Genomic DNA, 21,808 nt, shown 5'->3' on the forward strand with positions numbered 1-21,808 from the left:
TATTGAGGAAGTTATGCTTAAAATACTTTCAGTCGTTGCAGTAGAAGAAACCCGAAAAACGGGAAAAATTGTTACGGCCACGGCCAGCCTTATTCCAGGCCGCAGCCTACGGAACGTAGTGGACGCGGTTGGTAATGTCTCAGGCCATGGACGGAGCCCAATTTTCTGAGAAATACATTTTTCTAGTGGCCGCGGCCAACGATCAATTTGTCCTTAAATTTCAAAATTTAAATGTAATTTTTGGTGGGCTATAAAAGGGATTAGGGTTAACTTTTATTATAACTTTGGATTGCGAATTTTAGAGGCTAGAGCAGCAGAGGAGGAGAAAAAACATCATCATCTATATTCTTCAATCTAGTTTTTCTTTCTTCTCAAAACTCTTTTATTTTCATTGAATATTTATGTTTACGAATATGATTATGGAGTAGTTTTCTTTATAGTTGAGGGTTATTTCAAAACCATAGACATGAGATCTTGAATGCATTGATGAATTTTATTCCTTTTATTCCCTTATATTAAATTGCATTCATTTTTCTATTTGAATGTCATGGATCTTGTAAAATCTTTTTTAGATGGCCACTAATTAGGGTTTTTCATTATTCTACTATCATCTTAGGACTTCTATTCACCTAATAGTTTAGGATTCTAAGTAGAGTGATAAATTGCAAATAAGGTATTGTGACGGGTATTTTAATTGTGATGAAAGATAGAACCTAGGTTAAATGAATTACATGCTTAATGAATTTGTTGCCTAGATTAACCTGTTTCCATAGAGTGTAATGCTTTTACTAGTTTAAATAGATCACATGCTTAATGGGTTTATTGCTGGGTAAAAAGGGTTAATTAAGAGCGCTTAGCGTTAATTAAGTATAATAGGGAAACTGAGATAATTGACTGCTTAAGTTTTATCTGCGAGGTTAATAGTTTAATTGGGAATATGGAATATAATTCGTCATTGTTGATAGATTGATTGTTGAAGGTGGAGAGTAATTCTTGACTATTCCTTGAATATCGTTATGTCATTAGTTATTCAATCTTTGATATTTATTTCATTTTATGTTTTCAACTGTTAAAACTAAAACCCCTTTCTAATTTCAGTTTAGTTATTATTTTGAATAATAATTTGATCATAGTCCTCGTGGGTTTGACCCTTATTTAATGTTATACTGAAGTAGCTGGTGTAAGTGAATAAAAGAAATATATTTAAATTTGATAAGGCATACGACACACATCAAATTTTTGGCATTGTTGCCGGGGACTATTGTAAGCCTTTTTTATTATTCAATTTAATTAACTACATATTTAATAGTTAACATTTTTTATTGTAGGTGTATATGGCTGGCGATGATACTCAAGAAAAACTACAAGCCATAAAACAATATCTTGAGACTTCGTTGTCCCGCTCTTCAAGGACTATCACTGACACCCCACTCTTTCAACCTGCAAAGAGAGTCAATCTAGTACAAATACCATGACCATCTGACGACGATTCTGACTCTAAATCATCAGTTAAGTCTTAGATGGCGCACGAAAGGATGTTGAAAGAGTTGGCATCGCTGAATCTAGACCATCAACCTCTGTGTATTCAATATCTACCATTGGGCGTTAACTTTGAACTCAAGTCGGACCTCATACTATTACTACCATCTTTCTATAGGCTACCAGAAGAGGACCCAAATATGCATCTGACAGAATTTCACAGTGTGCTCTAGTATGAAACCAGCTTTAGTAACGAAATAGCAGATTAAATTAAGAGCATTTCCATTTTCTTTGAAGGATGGTGCAAAGAAATGGCTCTATTACCTTCCTCCTGGAACTATTAATACCTGGAATGAAATGAAGACATTATTCTTGGAGTGTTACTTCCCAGCGTCTAAGGTTTGTAGTATAAGGAAGGAAATCTGTGGCATTTGCCAACAAACTGGGGAGTCATTATATGAGTATTGGGAGAGATTTAAGAGGTTATGTGCTAGCTGCCCCCACCACCAAATAAGTGAACAACTCCTGATCCAATAATTTTATGAAGGACTATTTCCATTAGACAGGAGCATGATTGATGCAGTAGTGGGGAAGCACTGGTGGACAAGACTCCTGTTGCAGCTAGGAGTTTAATTTCTAATATGGCAGCTAATTCTCAACAGTTTGGAGTTCATTAAGAAGTTTTAGTGAAGGGATTAAATGAGACAAACTCTAAAGTAAAGAAGCAGCTTGCGTAGTTAACTAGTATGGTTCAACAAATGCCTTTAGGTCAGCAAGTGAGACCCTGTGGCATATGTCAGTTGGTGGGGCATCCTACTGATGCATGTCCCACTCTTCAAAAGGTACAAATTGAGCAAGTAAATGCCATTGGTGAGTTTCCTTGGCAGCCAAGAAAACAATATGATACCTATTCAAGTACTTATAATGAGGGATGGAGGGATCATCCTAATATAAGATATGGGAACCAACAACAAGCAGCACCTACCAGACCACCAAGGTTTAATTCCCAACAAAGGCCTCAACAAGCCTATGTACCTTGTCAGCAACAACCTCCTACTGGAGTCGCACAAGATCAGGAACCATCAATATCAAACATGCTTAAAACTTTGGTACCATCCAATATACAAACTCAAGTAATTCTTCAGAGTACTCAAGTGTCTCTCAAGAATTTGGAGAACACAATAGGATAGATTGCTACATCTCTGAGCAAGCTTGAAACTCAAAATTCTGAACAATTACCTCCCCAACCAGAGAGGAACCCAATAGCAAATGTAAGTGTGATAACACTGCAAAGTGGTATACAATATGAGCCACTCACACAACCTTTATCGACAGCTCTAGTGCAAAAGCAAGTAGTAGACAACTCCATCCATGATGAACCATCAACACAGAAAACATCACATAAACCAACTATGCCAACTTATGTCCCTCGTCTGCATTTTCCAATCAGATTGAAAAAGTTTAAGAAAGAGGAAGCTGACAATGAAATTCTTGAGATTTTTCGCAAAATTGAGGCAAACATTCCATTACTTGATGCTATTAAACAAGTGCCACATTATGCTAAATTTTTTAAGGAGTTGTGCACGAATAAGAGGAAATTGAAGGATGATGAGAAGATAAGTGTGGGGGAGAATGTCTCTACTGTTCTCCAAAAGAAGCTACCACCAAAATGCAAGGATCCTTGAACCTTTACAATTTCTTGTATGATTGGGAATAAAAGGATTTAGAGGTGTATGATAGATTTGGGAGCATCGATTAATGTCATGTCATATTCAACATATGCTTATTTAAATCTTGGGCCACTAAAGGAGACAGGAGTTATAATTCAACTGGCTGATCACACTAATGCTTATCCTTTAGGGGTAGTTGAAGATGTGCTGGTGAAGGTTGACGGACTTGTCTTTCCAGCAGATTTCTATATACTTGAAATGGGGAATGCATCAATACCCAATCCGACACCGGTTTTATTTGGGAGGCCATTCTTGATGACAACAAATACAAAGCTAGATTTAGAGCCAGAACACTGACAATGGAATTTGATGGTGAAGTTATCGAATTCAATGTGTTTGATTCTCCTGGTAAGATCAAGGGGAAGGAGACTTCATTGAAATACTCAACATAAAGATCTTGACCGCATCATTCAGTCGAGCTAACGATGTTAAACAAAGCAAACTTGCAGGAGTTTTTCTTACCCTTATCTTTTTATTTTGCATTTTTGTTTTATTTAGTATATACCTTGAGGACAATGCATAAATTAAGTGTGGGGGAAGGGAAAATTGCCTGTTTAATTTTTATTTGTCATTTCTTTAGTTGTTATTTGTGTTTGTGTTGTTTAGTTGTTTTTTGTTGTTTAGTTTTTTAGTGTCATTTTAAAAAAAAAATTAGCTTGTTATAAGCATGGTTATGTTGAAAGTTGTCTGTCAATGATAAAACTTCTGATTGAGATAAGAATATGTCTAGGAAATTGATGAATTCTGCATGAATTGTGTGCTTAACTCTTAAGTAGTTGTTACTTAAGCTTGATCTTAGATTTTTAAACATAATGTGTGTACAATTTGATTTACTTTTTCACTATTGTTTGGAGATATTTACGCATGCTAGTACTTATATATAGTCTCGACCACTCTAGAAACTATTGATTAATTGTTTGAGGCAAACTCCTAAGTACACATGATTAGGAAAATGATTAAGGCATGTTCTTTGGATCGTTTGAGCCTTTCAAGCTTACCTATGAAATTGAATATCCTAGTTTCCCATTTTTGAGCCATAATGACTAATATTTTTCTTTTATAAGTCAATATCTAAACTTTTGTAGCCTAAATTTTTTATCTTTTTCTTTGACCCATTACACCATAGTTTTATATTATTGTTTGATTTGGTGGGTTGGGTTATGGATTGTAAGAAGGGGGAGTTGTTTGGATTATAATGTGAAAGGATACGATCAAATATTTCTTCCAATGAGTTGAATTGAAAAGAAAAAAAAAACAGAAAAAAATCTGCACTGAGAAACATATTAAAAAAAAAGTATTGCAAAAGTACAAGTGTAGGGGAAATAGTAAGATTAATGTGGAAAGAAAAAATAGAAAGACTATGTATTTTCTTGAATTGTATGGGAAATTTGTGGGAATTCTAGAGAGTAGAAAAAAAATTACAGGCTATGGTGTGATTTAAGCTTAAATATTCCTTTTTCATCTACCTTAAACCTTAGCCTTACATTACAAGTTTTTAAAGACCATATGAATCTTGATTATGTGTGTTTACATTAGTGGAGAACAATTGGTTAATGTCTATGGAGTGGATGTTTTTCATAAAAATATTTACTATACAAGAGACTTTAAAACATACTTTGACATGTATAAATTGATTCGAATGTTTGTGTTTTGGTAAGTTTGATTGTGTATAATCATAAGAGATCAAGTTTAAGTGGTAACTAGTATTGAGTTGAAATTATGAGGAATGTGGAATTCGGATTTTTCTTATGAAGTATTTGTTTGATCAATTTTTGAGACAACTAACGCTTTCAACAAAACCATTGCTTATGTGTTTAGCTTTTATTTTGTTTGCTCGAGGACGAGAAAATGTCAAGTGTGGGGAAATTTGATAAGTACCGAATTTGTCTATTTTTAATTTATTATTCTTCTATAATTATGCACTTGATTATTTATTTATATATGTTTAATTAGTAAATTTTATATTTTTAGGATTTCCAAGACATTTGGATGAAAACGAATGAATTTGGGATGTTTTACAAGCAATGGTTAAGCTCGGAATTACAAGTCTGAAACTTCACACTTGATTTTAATAATTACTCTTTTGGAAATATACCTAGAAATACAAGTTTTATATATTTTTCTTAAATTTCTATATCTCTTTTAATTGTCCAATTCTAAGTTATATTGAGGAAGTTATGCTTAAAATACTTTCAGTTGTTGCAGTAGAAGAAACCCAAAAAACGGGAAAAATTGTTACAGCCACGGCCAGCCTTATTCCAGGCCGCAGCCTACGAAACGTAGTGGACGCGGTTGGTAATGTCTCAGGCCATGGACGGAGCCCAATTTTCTGGAAAATACATTTTTCTAGTGGTCGCAGCCAGCGATCAATTTGTCCTTAAATTTCTAATTTTAAATGTAATTTTTGGTGGGCTATAAAAGGGATTAGGGTTAACATTTATTATAACTTTGGATTGCGAATTTTAGAGGCTAGAGCAGTAGAGGAGGAGAAAAAACATCATCATCTATATTCTTCAATCTAGTTTTTCTTTCTTCTCAAAACTCTTTTATTTTCATTGAATATTTATGTTTATGAATATGAATATGATTATGTAGTTTTCTTTATAGTTGAGGGTTATTTCAAAACCATAGACATGAGATCTTGAATGCATTGATGAATTTTATTCCTTTAATTCCCTTATATTAAATTGCATTCATTTTTCTATTTGAATGTCATGGATCTTGTAAAATCTTTTTTAGATGGCCACTAATTAGGGTTTTTCATTATTCTACTATCATCTTAGGATTTCTATTCACCTAATAGTTTAGGATTCTAAGTAGAGTGATAAATTGCAAATAAGGTATTGTGACGGGTATTTTAATTGTGATGAAAGATAGAACCTAGGTTAAATGAATTACATGCTTAATGAATTTGTTGCCTAGATTAACCTGTTTCCATAGAGTGTAATGCTTTTACTAGTTTAAATAGATCACATGCTTAATGGGTTTATTGCTGGGTAAAAAGGGTTAATTAAGAGCGCTTAGCTTTAATTAAGTATAATAGGGAAACTGAGATAATTGACTGCTTAAGTTTTATCTGCGAGGTTAATAGTTTAATTGGGAATAGGGAATATAATTCGTCATTGTTGAAGGTGGAGAGCAATTCTTGACTATTCCTTGAATATCGTTATGTCATTAGTTATTCAATCTTTGATATTTATTTCATTTTATGTTTTCAACTGTTAAAATTAAAATCCCTTTCTAATTTCAATTTAGTTATTATTTTGAATAATAATTTGATCATAGTCCTCATAGGTTCGACCCTTATTTGCCGCTATACTGAAGTAACTAGTGTAAGTGAATAAAAGAAATATATTTAAATTTGATACGACATATGACACACATCATCTACTCATTTTTAATGAATATGTGTTTCTTATCGGCATGTCACACTCCTCACATCTAACTCTTGGGCACCTATCCCCAATTGAAATGATCAAAATGCATGAGCAAAATAATCAAAGTGCACGACGAGATAAATCTCGCCAACCACTTGGGGGTAGAGCATATAGCTAAAAAAGGTCCTAAAAGAGACCCTTGTAAAAAAAAAGAGAAATAAAGAAGAAAACCTTGCAAAGCATCTCTTGAGTTCACAAGGATTAGCTACCCTTATGAACATCAAATGAGTCAAAAGGTCCTATAGGAAAAACCTCCTAATAAAGGCTGATACCTCCATGAGAGGAAGAGCCTTAGGGAGAACTTCCACCCATAAGCCTAGAGCGGCCACTAAACTGTCTAGCCAAAAATGGTCCTAAAAGAGACCCTTTTAAAAATAGTATTATGTATAATGACGAGAAGACACTTCTCGCAAGAAATAACAAGCGCGTGCAAAAATATATAAAAGGATGGCTAGAACCCAAAGAGTCAACATATCCTTCCAAATACAATCAAGGTGCACCAAAGAGACCATCACTACCAGTCCCAATAAATTATCGACGAGTTATTAGAAAAAAGAGAGACCTATCAAACCAATTTTGAGTGGGCTCAAAAGGACCTCCAACATAAAGAAAAAAGAGAGACCTATTGAACCCCTTTGAATGGGCTCAAAAGGACCTCAGGCATAGAGAAACGAAAACAAATGATCACACACACACACACATATATATATATAAAATTTCAAAAATGTTGCAGGATAAAGCTGGCAACAGCCATAGCAGGACTTAGAAAAGTTCCTGAAGAAAAAAAAATCAGGAGAAACCTCTCCAGTATAATAAAGTCTGAATAAGCATACAACCAGATCAAAGTGAAAGATAAATATTGTAGAAGTGAAATCTGAAGGCCTCCCACTGTGATCATTCCACTCGCCCACCTTAGCAATGGCATGGTCGCCAAAGGAGGAGAAATCATAGCTAGGATTCTGCCTCCACATTCCATCGAGGGTGCGCTCTATGGACTTATACTCAACTTCTGCCAAATTAGCCTCCATGAGAGTGACCCTCTCTCGTAACACCTCAGCCTTAGCTTCCGCTCTCTTCTTCTTTTTTGACGACGAAGAGGCTTTTGCCAGAGCTTTCTCCAGCTTGAGGTTGACATCGACAAGCTGTTCCTCGAGCTCATGAACTCTAACCGCTAGATGATCCCTTTCGACATTGGATGAAGATAGGCCCTGTGCCAAGTCTATAAAGTGTTGAGCCACTAGAGAGGCATGCAAGGAAGCAAAAAGTGAGCAAACAAAGACCCCAAAACACAAAAAACACCAATGTAAGACTCATGAACTCACCCAAGTTATGGAGCGCAAGAGGGTCTCCCCTCTCCACTCGATCTCGGGAATACCCTCGGCAACTCGAGCATACCTTTGCACAAAAGGGGCTGACGTACGACCCACCCAGGATGTTCCTCCAAATCAGGAGTGCCTAGGTGAGTAGGGATAGATGACCCACTCACTGAGGGAGGAGGAGGAGCAAGAACGTCAGACAAAGGGTACCCCGAATGACCATGACTAGCGGGAACATACGGAAGATTATCAAATTCACAGGAAAAAGGTAGAACGAAGTGCCCTTGCATGGTTTGTGGACCACGGGAATGAGAAGCAGTGTTGCGGTCTGTAGGAGCAAAACAGGGACACCCCCTGGAGGATGGAGATAGCCGAACTGGACGTTTAGATTCAGGGGAAACCTCCTCAGGCACCCATTCAACATCACCCTCGTCTAAGTGAGGTTCTACCGGAGTTACCTTCTTCTTTGAACAATCAACTCAGTTATCAATATGAGTATAAGTTCCAAAATAGCAAACTCAATATAAAAGGAAAGACTTGAAATACTTACTTGGGGATGAGTGGAAATGTTCGCAGACAGAAAGGGGACCTTTCACAAAGAAAAAGTCCCGCTTCTAGGAACCCGGGTTAGACACAGAACCCTCTATCAAGGAGACTTGAGAGTTGGCTTTCTGTAGGAAGTAGAAGCCTTTGGATTTAGGAGTGGGCATGAGATTGTACATAAAATGCACCTCCTAGGCCATGGGAGCACGACCGTTTAGCTTCACGAATGCCATATATAGGTAGGTTAAGGTCAACCAGCTGTTAGGTGCCAGCTAAAGCGGAGCAAGGTCGAAATGATTCAGGACCATGAAGAAGAACGGGTGTAAGGGAACGGTCCCACCCGCCTTCAAGATATGTTCGCTCGTAGCAACATAGCCCTGGGGGGATTATCAGCCCGATACTTGTTGGAGGGTAAATACAGCTTGTACTCTTGCTAATGTGGTACTTCTCAGACAACTCTAACAGCCTGTTTTCTGACACATTGGAAATGATGGTGGATGCCAATAAAGGACCGGAGTCCGGCTTCTTAGGAGCCACATGTCTTCTCATTCTCTTTGACATGTCTGCAAAACCAAAGGAAAAAGGTGAGGTCAAAATAGGGCACTTTACCCTCCATTTTTTTCTTCTTGTGTGAGTTTTCCACCGAGGCATTGAGTGTGGAAGCATCGAACACGGGTGGATTAAGGACAAGGGCTGAGGGGAACCAGGGGTGAACTCGGGGCCAATATAGGGAGAAAACACGGTAGGAGGTTCAAGAGAGAGGTTTTCCTCCATGAACTCCAGCTCCATTTGTAGATAAAAAAGGCTCACTCTCAGGCTTGCAATGTGATCATTAAGGTCAAAGGAGAAAGGGACTCCATCACCCCTCAAAGCCGAATCTATCTCGCTCTCCATGTAACTCCCTGGATAACTAAGACCATTACACTATGTGTTTATAATCGTGCAAGACTTGCTAATCAAGTCGTTTAGTTGAAAATGTGACCCTAAAGTCATAATCGAGCTAGAGTTAAAATATTTTGGTCATAAATAAATAATTTTTTTTTCATTTGAATAAACATTTAGTACATTGGATCCCAAAATTAGGGTTTAAAGGAAAAATTTACAGCTTTTAAAAGTTAAATACAAGCAAAGGCCACTCAAATGGAAAAATGCGCATTTTAGGTTTTCTTGTCCCTATACTATCCCTCGGCCATGGCGGACGAGCAGCTGACTATGTACACCCTGCCCCCAGAGCTCTCCAACTCAGAATTGGTCCACCCTACCCTTGCCTTTACCTGCACCATGTAGCACCCGTGAGCCAAGTCCTAGCAAGAAAACCATATAGCATAGCATAAACAATACAGACAATCAAATTATCATAAAGGCAGTTAACCAGGTATTCAGCATGTTATGACAAACACATAATCAATGATGGAAATAAATGAATCACAAGCCATTCACCCCAGTATTCAACAAACAATAAACATCATATTAACAACAGTAAGCATATCATAATCATCATACAATACTCAAGGTACCATTTATTTAACCCACTGACTCCAACTCGCTTAGGCCGAGCTCAGTGATTATTTAGCTGACCTCAGCTCTCAGTGGTCGAGCCGCGTCCTATGCGCAAGTATAAGTCCCAACAATCTTAGGACGTTTATTTCATGCTCACATGGTATATCATAATCATACAATATCTGTATTCAAATATAGGGAACCTTAATCCCAACACAGCCACACAAGGGTACAATTTTCTTACCTTTAATTCCGAGCAAAGAAAGTGAAATGGTTCCGATCATGATCCTTAGCCCCGAGCCTTGGCGATAAACCTAGTCACAAAGGCCAATGGTATCCATCAACTTCCCATTGAAATAAAATACCTAGAAGATAGAAACTAGCCTCCAGGACCTCCATTTCTACTAAACTGAGCAGTAGAAAATTGTCTCAAGCGCCTAGGTACGAACCCCCGAGCCCTAACAATCCTTGAAACAATTCTAAGGATAAAAACCATAGGCGGGTCACGAATTGGCTTAGTGGGTCGCAACATGCCCCCAAGTCAGAGAGCAAGCACCCCAGCCAAAAGGGGAGGCGACTCACGACTTGGCCTAGTAAGTCGCGACGCGCCCCCAAGTCAGAGAGCAACCCAGACCTAAAGGGCCACACGCGCTGCGGCACCCTCAGGCTAGGTCACGATGCACCCCTTCGAGCCCAGAATATCTGGGTTTCCACTCCATTTTTCCTAGCCAAGAACACCAAGAACCAACCCAGAATTTCCCCAACAATTCTCTTAAATTCAACCCCAAATCAGTTACGAATTCAAGACCATAACACCCATTTTTAATTCCCAAAACCTTAGCAACAAAATCAAATTCATTGCCCCAATTCATCAGCTAATATCACCTCACAAACTCAGCCAAATTCACCACTCAATCCTTACTCAAGAACTCAAAATTCAACCTAAACTACTCAGCAAAACACAGAGAATAAAGCAAGGTTCTTACCTCAAATTGTGGCCCAACTTCCTAGCAAGAAACTCACACCAATTCAGCTCAATTCCTTTAATTTTTTCCTCTGTTTTCCAGCTTCATTTCCAGCATGATTCCTCTCCAATTTCTTCAAAGATCACCAGCCCCAAAGACTAGCCTAGGCCCCATTGTTCCATAGCTTCAAATTCCCTCAAGGGAGAGTGAGAGAGAGAGAAGAACGTGAGAGATGAGAGAGAGTGAGCTGAGAGCCTTTTTCTTCCTTCCTTTGAGTTAATCTACCACCTTCTATTTTGTTCTAACAAATTCTGAATATATCACCTAAGCAAAAGACAATATTGTCCCTCCAAAGTTTACTAATCCTCAATTAGCTCCTAGGGATAGAATGGTCAATTTACTCCCAATTCCTCCTAATTCCTCATGCGTTCCTAATATCTACCAATTAATCTCGCCATCCAATTAATTTCCAACTATTTACCCAATGTCTAACCCTGATATATTTTCTAAATTTTCGAAAATACCCCCAGGCTTCCCATTGCCAAGTATAAATCTTTGCCGTGTCTATTTCGCCAATTCGCTCAATAGGGTCGTCTTAAGCCATATACTGCAAATATATCCACATAATAATGTGGTCTCAACAATTTATATCATATAATCGCATCTATGCCCTCAACGTGCCAAAATTACAAATATGCCCTTATAAGATAAACAGGGTCCACATGCATATTTAATACTCATAAACATGCATTTCACATATCCACATAATCATATAATCGTGCATTTAATCATTTGATCACACATAAAACAATTATGCCCTCCCGGCACACTAATCAAGGCCCTTAAGCCTTATTAGTAATTTTGGGTCGTTACAACTATCCCCTCTTACTGAGAATTTCCTCCTCGAAATTTACCTAAATAACTTGGGATACTGATCCCGCATCGCTGACTCAAGCTCCCAGGTCGCTTCCTCAACCGTGCTATTCCTCCATAACACTTTAACTAGAGGAATCATCTTGTTCCTTAGAATTTTATCTTTCCTGTCTAAGACCTGAATCGGTCGCTCCTCATAAGAAAAATATGTCTGCCCTTCCAAGTCTTCATACTTCAACACATGTGTTGTATCTGATATGTACTTCTGAAGCATAGAAATATGGAATACGTCATGAACTCCAGACAATGATGGTGGTAGAGCTAATATGTAAGCCACCTACCTGATCCTCTTCAGGATCTTGAAAGGTCCAATGAATCTAGGGCTTAGCTTTCCCTTCTTGCCAAACCTTCTCACCCCTCGCAGTGGTGAAACCCACAGAAACATGTGGTCCCCAACCTGGAACTCCACGTCCCTACGCTTAGGATCAGCGAAGCTTTTCTATCTGCTCTATGAAGCAAGCATTCGAACTCGGATCTTCTCGATGGCCTCATTAGTCTTCTGAACCATGTCCAGTCCCAAATACCTCCTTTCACCCATCTCATCCCAATGAATGGGCAATCTACATCTCCTCCTATATTATATCTCATATGGAGGAACTCCAATCGTTGATTGATAACTGTTGTTGTATGAAAACTCAAGATCCCTCAAAGTCTATCACGCATGCTCTAAGCATATCCTCCAATACCTGAATCGTCCTCTCAGACTTTCTATCAGTCTGAGGATGAAAGGTCGTGCTGAACTTCAACTGAGTCCCCATAGCCTTCTGCAATCCACCCCAAAACTTGGAAGTAAAGATAGTATTCCGGTCTGACATTATAGAGTTGGGAACCCCATGGAGACGTACAATCTCCCTCACATACAACTTTGCATATTGATCCACAGTATAAGTCATCCTTATTGGCAAAAGGTGAGCTGACTTGGTGTATTTGTCTACTATCACCCACACCGAGTCATGTAGCCCCACTGTCCTGGGTAAACCTCCCACAAAATCCATCGTAATATCCTCCCATTTCCACTCAGGAATACCCAAAGGCAATAGCAACCCCACTGGTCGAAGATGCTCAGCCTTCACTTGCTGACAAGTCAAACACCTGGCCACGTACTCAACCACATCCCTCATTCCAGGCCACCAATACAACGCCTGCAGATCCTGATACATTTTCGTTGTGCCTGGTGAAGTGAATATGGCCTAGTATGGGATTCATCCAATATCTCATGTCTAATCCCCATATCAGTCGGAACACAGATCAAACCCTGATACCGTAGCAAACCAACCTTAGAAATAGAATAGTCCTTGACCGCTCCTGCTAAGACATTCTCTCTAACTTCCTGTAACTATTCATCTACCAATTGACCCTACTTAATCCACTCTAGTAAGGTTAACTGCAAAGTAATATTGGCCAACCTGCCCACCACCAACTCTATCCTCGCTCGGGATATCTCTTCTGCCAATTCTCTCGATATCTGAGTAGAACTAAACAGCTATCCCGGGCATCTCCGACTCAATGCATCTGCCACTACATTGGCTTTCCCTGGGTGGTAAAGAATATCACAGTCATAATCCTTTACCAAGTCCAACTAATGCCTCTACCTCATGTTCTGGTCCATCTGGGTGAAGAAGTACTTCAAGCTCTTGTGATCAGTGTATATCTTGCACTTCTCTCCATACTGATAATGCCGCCATACCTTCAGTGCGAACACCACCACTGCCAATTCTAGGTCATGGGTAGGGTACCGCTGCTCATACTCCTTTAGCTGTTGTGATGCATAAGCTATAACCTTCTCATTCTGCATCAACACACAGCCCAAATCCAACCTCGACATGTCACAATATACCACAAACTTTCCTCCATCCGAAGGAAGACTTAACACAGGTGCTGTAATAATTCATCGCTTCAATTCCTAAAAGCTATTCTCCTACTTTTCTGACTAGACGAACTTCAAATTCTTCCGTGTTAATTCTGTCATTAGTGCAGCAATCTTCGAAAACCCTTCCACAAACCGTCTGTAGTAACCCGCTAATTCGAGGAAACTTCTAACCTCTGAGGCATTCCTTGGCCTCGGCCAATCTCTCACTGCCTCCACCTTAGATGGATCCACCTTAATTCCATCCTTCCCAACAATATGTCCAAGGAATGTCACTTTAAGTAGCCAAAACTCACACTTCTTAAACTTGGCGTACAACCGGTGCTCTCTTAATCTTTGCAAGACCTGTCGAAGATGTCGCTCGTGCTCTACCTCTGAACTAGAGTACACTAAGATGTCATCGATGAAGACAATCACAAGCTGATCCAACAAGTCCTTGAACACCATTTTCATTAGGTCCATGAAGGCTGCTGGGGCATTGATCAAACCAAATGACATGACCAAAAACTCATAGTGCCCATACCTCATTCGGAACGTCGTCTTTGGTATATCCTCGTCCTTGATCTTCAGTTGGTGATAATCAAATCGAAGATCAATCTTTGAGAATACCGTCTTTCCCTGCAGCTGATAAAACAAGTCGCCGATCCTTGGTAGAGGGTACTTATTCTTGATGGTCAACTTGTTCAACTCTCTGTAGTCTATACACATCCTCATAGTCCTATCCTTCTTCTTTAGAAACAAAACCGGAGCACCCCAAGGCAAGTAGCTAGGCCTGATAAATCCTAAATCAAGAAGTTCCTATAATGCCTAAGCTCGGCCATGCGTTCAAGGTGACATATATGGGCCCTCCTCAAGGTGTCATAGTTTTGGTAAGGGTTGTGTTTTGGGGACCCCGAGTCTGAGGAAAGGTTTACAAACTTGACCCCCGGAGGAACGCTAGACGATCCCTCACATGCCATAAAGTCGCGTCTTGTTGGTAATAAGGGTGCAAGTCTAGGTGGAAAGGGTACTACAAAACACAAAGGAATAAGCTCAAAACCTCTAGACACAAGTGCTCGAAACAACCAACTACGGGGTACAAGGGAGGGCATAGGTGCAAACGGGTGCATATACATAAATTAGCTCACAAAGAGATTTGGCCAAGACAACCATTCCCAAGTAACGCTCATTTAAACCCATTAAGCATAAGAAAGGGTGAAAACATACCTTGAGTGGGTAAATTCGCGCACCGTCGCAGCTGAAGAAATACCAGGGGTCGAAAGTACACGCCTACAAAAAGAAAGAGGAAACGTGTTTTAGTCTCTTAGCACATATATAGACATTTACATATAAAAAAAATAAGGAGAAAAGGAAGACAAAATTCCCTTGTGAGGGATGGAACCTCTTACCTCTTCGAAGATTTGAAGACACAAGTACCACCAAGCTAAGAAAAGAAAGTGTAGGAATTGTCTTTGACAATAAAACCTATTTATAAGAAGCTCAAACTCGTCCTAATCGTTGAATCCAATGTTTGATCTATGGTCACAAATGAAGCCAAACGCCTACATTGGGATCCACAAAGCCAAATGATAGGCTCACATTCAATCTCAAGGGATCATGAGGATCACCACCTCCAAAGTGTGTTTTTACACACCACAAAAGCAAAGAAACACACTAACACCACCTATGCTTTGAAGACGCCATGGCGAAGAGTCTACCAGAGCGCCTAAAGGCCCTCTCCTAGACTGGGGGGCAAGTGTGGATGCAAAAAATTCCATACTTGTTAAAGACCCAAATCTTTTGCTAAGGTCCCATGAATGCCTAAGTACGTACATGTGCCTACACCGCTAGACGCATATTGGGAAGCCTCGCCGGGCGAAGCCCCGTTAGCCACATGATACCTTGTCTCGCATCACGCGCGCCCATCAAGTGCGCCATGCGAGACCCCTATCTCGTGCCTCGCATGCCCAGCAGGCACGCCTCATGCACCACGTAGCTGCCTCCACTTCGCGCCTCGCCTACGTGACTAGTTCCCTCCCCTACGTGATGGGCATAGTAAACAATGATTGGAGATTTACCTTGAGGCATGGAGGATGACTAAATCCTAGCCACAAGCTCCTCGTCCACTCTTGCCTTTTTGTGTTCCACGTGAAGATGATGTTCATACTCGTATTGAGCCTTCACTGCAATGTACTTTGTGTGGAGCCTCGCCTCGTGAATCGACTTCTTCGAGTCATAGAAAATGGTGATGGCCACGGGGCTTATCCTTTGCCCCTCCCAAAGTAGGCCATACAGCTAAAGATGAGCCTCTGTGATGAGGAAGCTAAGACTCATCTATTCGTCGAGGGGAGCGTTCATTTTCTTGAACCTTTTATTGTATGCGTCAATGAAAGGTGTGTGGCAGAAGGGACCTAAAAAGAAATGGTTAAGACTAAGAGGCAACTACGAGCAGAGGACTAATAAACTAAATGACCCGAGGAGTAGCACTTACCAAACCTAGCAAAGTCTAGGAGAAGAGTCGGGTTAGTCCATGTGGGGATGCCACTTGCCCAAAAGAAGTGGTCCTTGTAGTCCCTCATGTGGTTCTCATCACCATACGGAGCCTTGTACTTCAGCACCAGGAAAGTATGCTTCATCAAAGTATAGTACCCATCACGCTCATGCTATTTCAAGCCTTGTCAGAAGCTTTAGATATACAATATCTCAGTTGGAGAAGGAACATGCCAGTTTTTCCTCTTGTACATAATAAATAGTCGGACCAGCACCCGATATCCATTCAGGGATAACTGGAATGGAGCTACGCCGACAAACTTCAAAAATTTGACTTAGTACTAGTGTAGTGGCAAGGTTGCACCAGCTTGGAGATGATGGTGTAGGTTTTTTCCAACAACAAGGGATCCATGTTCGCCTCTTCCTCCAAGATGCCAAGTCGAAGGGGCCTCTCTGCCGCCGAGGCGTGGTCTTCCCTTACCACGAGAGCCTAACTACTCTCTGTTGTTTGATTTCCCCTCTCACGAAGTCTTTCTGCTTCTTAGACCATCTCTATTATCTTAGAGTCGAATGCGTAGAGTCCCTGTTGATGTAGTTGTTGAAGCTACTCGAATAGCTAAAACAAGAAACAAAGCAGTTAGTGTCATGACCTGAAGAAAGATAGGCAAAAAACGAGAACCCCTAAGACAACTGCTCGGGAAGAGGAGAAGGAAGAAAAATTCTAAGAGACTGGAGTGTCCTCGGGGCCAAAGGATTGCCGCCTGAGAACACTACTGGAAACTATGAACATTGTTGGAATCTGGGAATTTTCCAAATTCTGGTCAAGTGTCCAGAAATGCTAAAAGTCGCACACAGAGTGCAATGGGCCATTTTGACTATTTTTAACATCAAAATGTGCCCAGAAAGGTCTAAAAGAGGTCGAAATCACCTTTTAAATGTCAGTAATTCAAAGTCCTAGCTAGGGCCGCGGCGCGCCTGCCTTGTTTTTGGGATGCTCTCGGGTTTGGGGGCGGGCCGCGGCTCTTAGTGCCATTTTGAGCTTTAAAGAGTGTTTGGGCTTGGGAACTCAAAGGTTAAGGCTTGAGATGGATTTTATCACCCGGATTGATAGAATTCAAGGTCCTGGAGATTAGAATTATGGCTCGAAGTTATTTAATGGACTAGAACTTGATGGATGAATATTGTTAATGCGTTGTGACTAGGGTTTCGGCGAGGCTCGGATTAGGGGACTGTGCTCGGGACATCGGTGCTTGGAAAGCTCGGGACGCAGGTAAGAAAACCACTGTTCCTATAGAGCTTGTATGCAAGGCAGGGCCCTATATGATTGTGTTGCAGGGCACAACCCTTTGATTGAGTTTGTTCATGTTTAGTATTTGCTTTATTATGCTATGTATGCATATGTACTAATGTTTGGCAAGAGCCGGAAACGGCGTAGGCCGAGGTCGGCAAGGCGGGGAACGACAAGGGCCGGGATCGGCGTTAGGCAAGTGGAGTGCAAGGCCGAGTGCGGCAAGGGGCCGGGAGTAGAGTTTAGCACACGGAGTGCGAGTTGCTAGGGCGAGACCCTAAAGGATACCTGGGATATCCTTACAGTGTGGACCGCAAACCCAGGGCCTGGTAAAGCGCTTGGGACGGCATGGCCATATGTGTATAGCCTATTGATGGCCTGTTTATATGATAAGTGTTTGATATGTATATGTTATCTTCTTCTGAGGGTTTTCTTGCTGGGCTTCGGCTCACAGGTGCTCTGTGGTGCAGGTAAGGGCAAGGGAAAAGTCGACCAACCATGAGTACGGAGAGTGTGAAGCGACGCGTACATGTTTGGCCTGCCTGGCTACCACAGCCAGGGATATTTTTGGGAAATGATTGTACTAAACTCAGATTTTTTCGTCGAGTCGACTTTGTTTGTATTTAAGTGTTGTAAATATTTCTAAACAGTATTTTGGGATCCCAAATGTTAAACACTTTATGATTTTCAGTAAATGGAATTATTTTCAAAGTTTATAACTCTGTTTATGATTTAATTACACTTTTGTCCTAAAACCTCGATTAGCGAGTTAAATGCACGTTTTGAACTCACTTAGTAACGACTCTAAGGAAGTAGGGCGTTACAACTTGGTATCAGAGCGAGCTTAGGTTTATGGTTCTGGAGATTGACCAAACATGTACGCTCGACTCAGGGTTGGTTGGTATGATTGACTAATATGTTTGAATATGTGCTTGAATGCCCTATTTGCCTGCATATTTCATATAGAGCATGATGAATGAGTTAACATATGCATGACGCTAGGGAATGGCCCGTTGATTGTTATATGTTATTTGTATATTATGTGAATTGTTGTTTGTGGTTGGCTGATGTAATTGGGAGGTGGTTTTGGATTTTGTTATCATACCTGATGAGCAGCGTTGTTGGTTGTAGGCATATTTGTTGAGATGCCTCAACAATCATCTAGACTCCGCGGCAGTAGGGCCGAGGATGATAACCAAGGTCAGGACCCTCCACCTGCCCCACAAAATTGGCAAGAGATGTTTGCTGAAATGGAAGCAAGACTGCAACGAACAGAGGAAGAGCTTCGACAGTTGAGGCAGCAAGCCCCACCACAGGTCACTGGGTTGCCAGTTCAGTAGGTTATGGCGCCAGTGCCGGTTCAGGCTGTTGTGGAGAACACGTGGAAACCTTTGTATGAGAGGTTCAGAAAATAGCATCCTCCCTCCTTTGAAGGTGGATCAAACCCACTGCGGGCAGAGCAGTGGATGAATATGATTTCCTCAATTCTGGATTTTATGAGGGTTGAGGGGTATGAGAGGGTAGCATGTGCTAGCTACATGTTCAGAGAGGATGCTCGCATTTGGTGGGACGTGGTAGTTCAGAGAAGGAATCTGACCATTATGACTTGGGAAGAGTTCATAAACATATTCAATGAAAAGTATTACAGTGTTGTAGTTTGAGCTGCGAAGGTTGACGAGTTCATCAACCTAACTCAGAATCGGTTGATCGTGACTGAGTATGCTTTGAGATTCGATAGATTGGCGAAGTTTGCGCCAGATTTAGTGCCGACTGATGCGGCAAGAAGAGATAGATTTATACGGGGATTGAATGTTATGATTGCCCGTGATGTGAAGATCACCTTGGATCGAGAGACTACTACCTACGCTCAGGTTATAGACAGGGCCCTTACAGCTGAGGGGGTCGAATACCAGATCTGGAAGGAAAGCGCTGTTAGGCGCGATACTAGGAGGACAGTGCCTCCTTTTATTGGATCTAGTCGGGGTAGTGGCTCTAGTGAGCAGAAGAGGAAGGCCCCAGATTCCTTTGTTCCTCCCAATTCAGACAAGAGGGCACGGGGTGCTTCCACTGGCTGTAAGGGCGGAAGTGACAACTGGAGGAGTTTTCTAGTGTGTCCACGGTGCAAACGACGACACCAGGGTGAGTGCAGGATTAGGGCCTGCTTTTTCTGTGGGAGTGCCAATCATCTGAAGAGGGACTGCCCACAAGTCAGGAAAGAGGAGCCAAAGCAGAGTGACAGCCTCGCTCCTGCCAGAGTATTTACTTTGATTCACACTGAGGTGGAGGCTAGCCCCTCGGTTGTGACAGGTCAGATTTTTAGTGCTGGTTCTTCTTATACTGCATTGTTTGATTCGGGAGCTACTCAGTCGTTTGTGTCTACTAGAGTGATAGATCAGCTGTGTAGACCTAGTGTTTTGTATGCTAGGGGTTTTCAGACTTTGTTGTCGACTGGAGAAATGGTAGTCTCTAGGAAATGGATTAGAGCTTTACCAGTAGAGGTAGATGGTAGGGAGTTGTTTGCTGATCTGATTGAGCTTGCGATGGATGACTTCAATATGATCCTAGGAATGGATTAATTAATGAAGTATGGGGCGACGATTGACTACAAGCGCAGGATGGTGACTTTTGAACCAGAAGGAGAGGTACCCTTTGTATTTGTGGGGACGGTTGGTGGTCCGCGAGTACCTATGATTTCAGCACTGAAGGCTAGAGACCTGTGCAGGAAGGTTGCATAGGATTCCTAGAAAATGTTGTGGATACCTCTAGGGTGGTGTTGGTTGGACCGGGTGAGACTAGATTGGTGTGAGAGTTTCCGGATTTATTTCCAGTAGATCTGCCAGGGTTACCGCTGCAACGGGATATTGATTTTGTTATAGAGTTGGCGCCAGGGGCGGAGCCAGTATCTAGGACACCTTACAGAATGGCTCCAACAGAGTTGAAGGAGTTGAAGATTCAGCTGCAGGAGTTACTTGATTTGGGGTTCATCAGACCGAGTTTTTCGCCATGGGGTGCTCCAGTGTTGTTCGTCAAGAAGAAAGATGGATCTCTTAGGATGTGTATTGACTACAGGGAGCTGAATAAGTTAACCATTAAGAAAAAAATATCAACTGCCTAGGATCGATGATTTATTTGATCAGTTACAGGGAAGAACAATGTTTTCCAAGATAGACCTCCGATCAGGTTATCATCAGTTAAGGATTAAAGAGGAGGACATACCAAAGACCGCTTTTCGAACAAGGTATGGACATTATGAATTCCTGGTTATGTCCTTTGGATTAACCAATGCCCCAGTAGCTTTTATGGATATGATGAATAGGGTCTTAAAGGATTATTTGGATAAGTTTGTGATTGTGTTCATCGATGACATCTTGGTGTACTCTCAATCAGAGACAGAGCACCAGCAGCATCTACGGTTGGTATTGCAGCAGTTAAGGGAGCAAAGGTTATATGCTAAGTTCAATAAGTGTGAGTTATGGTTACCGCAAGTTACATTTCTGGGCCATATCGTCAGTAGGGAGGGGATTCTGGTTGACCCAAGTAAGGTTGAGGCAGTAAGAGATTGGCCTAGACCGAGCAGTGTTCCTAAAGTGAGGAGTTTTCTGGGATTGGCAGGATATTATCGGCGGTTTGTTGAGGGGTTCTCCAGAATAGCAACGCCGCTGACAGAATTGACAAAGAAGAAGACAAAGTATGTCTAGACAAACAGGTGCGAGAACAGTTTCAAAGAATTGAAGCGGCGACAGATCACCACGCCAGTGTTGAGTCTGCCGACAGATAATGAGAAGTTTGTGGTTTACTGTGATACTTCCAGACAGGGTTTAAGGTGTGTGCTGATGCAAGCTGGTAAAGTGATAGCCTATGCATCGAGATAGTTAAAGGAATACAAGCAGAGATATCCCACCCACGATTTGGAATTGGCAGCGGTGATATTCGCAGTTAAGATTTGGAGACATTATCTTTATGGTGAGAAGTGCGAGATATACACCGACCACAAGAGTTTGAATTACTTCTTTACTCATAAGGATCTGAATATGCGCCAGAGACGGTGGCTGGAATTGGTTAAGGATTATGATTGTGATATCCTATACCATCCTGGGAAGGCTAATGTGGTGGCTGATGCATTGAGTCGGAAAGGCACAGGACAGTTGTTGAGTTCGAGACAGATATCTGATAAGCTAGCTGAGGAGATGACTAGAGCGGGTATAGAATTGGTGGTCGGTCGGTTAGCCAACATCACTCTTCAGTCTACACTCCTTCAGAGGATCAAGGAGGCGCAGGGGA

The 21,808-nt window shown here is 41.1% G+C and overlaps 1 protein-coding gene and 1 non-coding gene across 2 annotated transcripts; one reads left to right on the forward strand and one right to left on the reverse strand.

The window, feature by feature from the left end:
• Positions 1 to 1,884: 1,884 nt before the first annotated feature.
• On the reverse strand, positions 1,885 to 1,991 carry LOC133820256 (small nucleolar RNA R71). The gene has a single exon (XR_009886680.1). It is a non-coding gene; the product is annotated as a small nucleolar RNA R71 (small nucleolar RNA).
• A 234-nt stretch (positions 1,992 to 2,225) lies between these two features.
• LOC133814945 (uncharacterized) lies at positions 2,226 to 3,164 on the forward strand. The gene is made up of 2 exons (XM_062247845.1): positions 2,226 to 2,625; positions 2,731 to 3,164. Exons 1-2 carry the CDS (start codon positions 2,226 to 2,228, stop codon positions 3,162 to 3,164), a joined length of 834 nt encoding a protein of 277 aa, XP_062103829.1.
• The last annotated feature ends 18,644 nt before the right edge of the window (positions 3,165 to 21,808 follow it).

Source organism: Humulus lupulus, chromosome 2 (genome assembly GCF_963169125.1).
Source record: "Humulus lupulus chromosome 2, drHumLupu1.1, whole genome shotgun sequence".
NCBI lineage: Eukaryota > Viridiplantae > Streptophyta > Magnoliopsida > Rosales > Cannabaceae > Humulus > Humulus lupulus.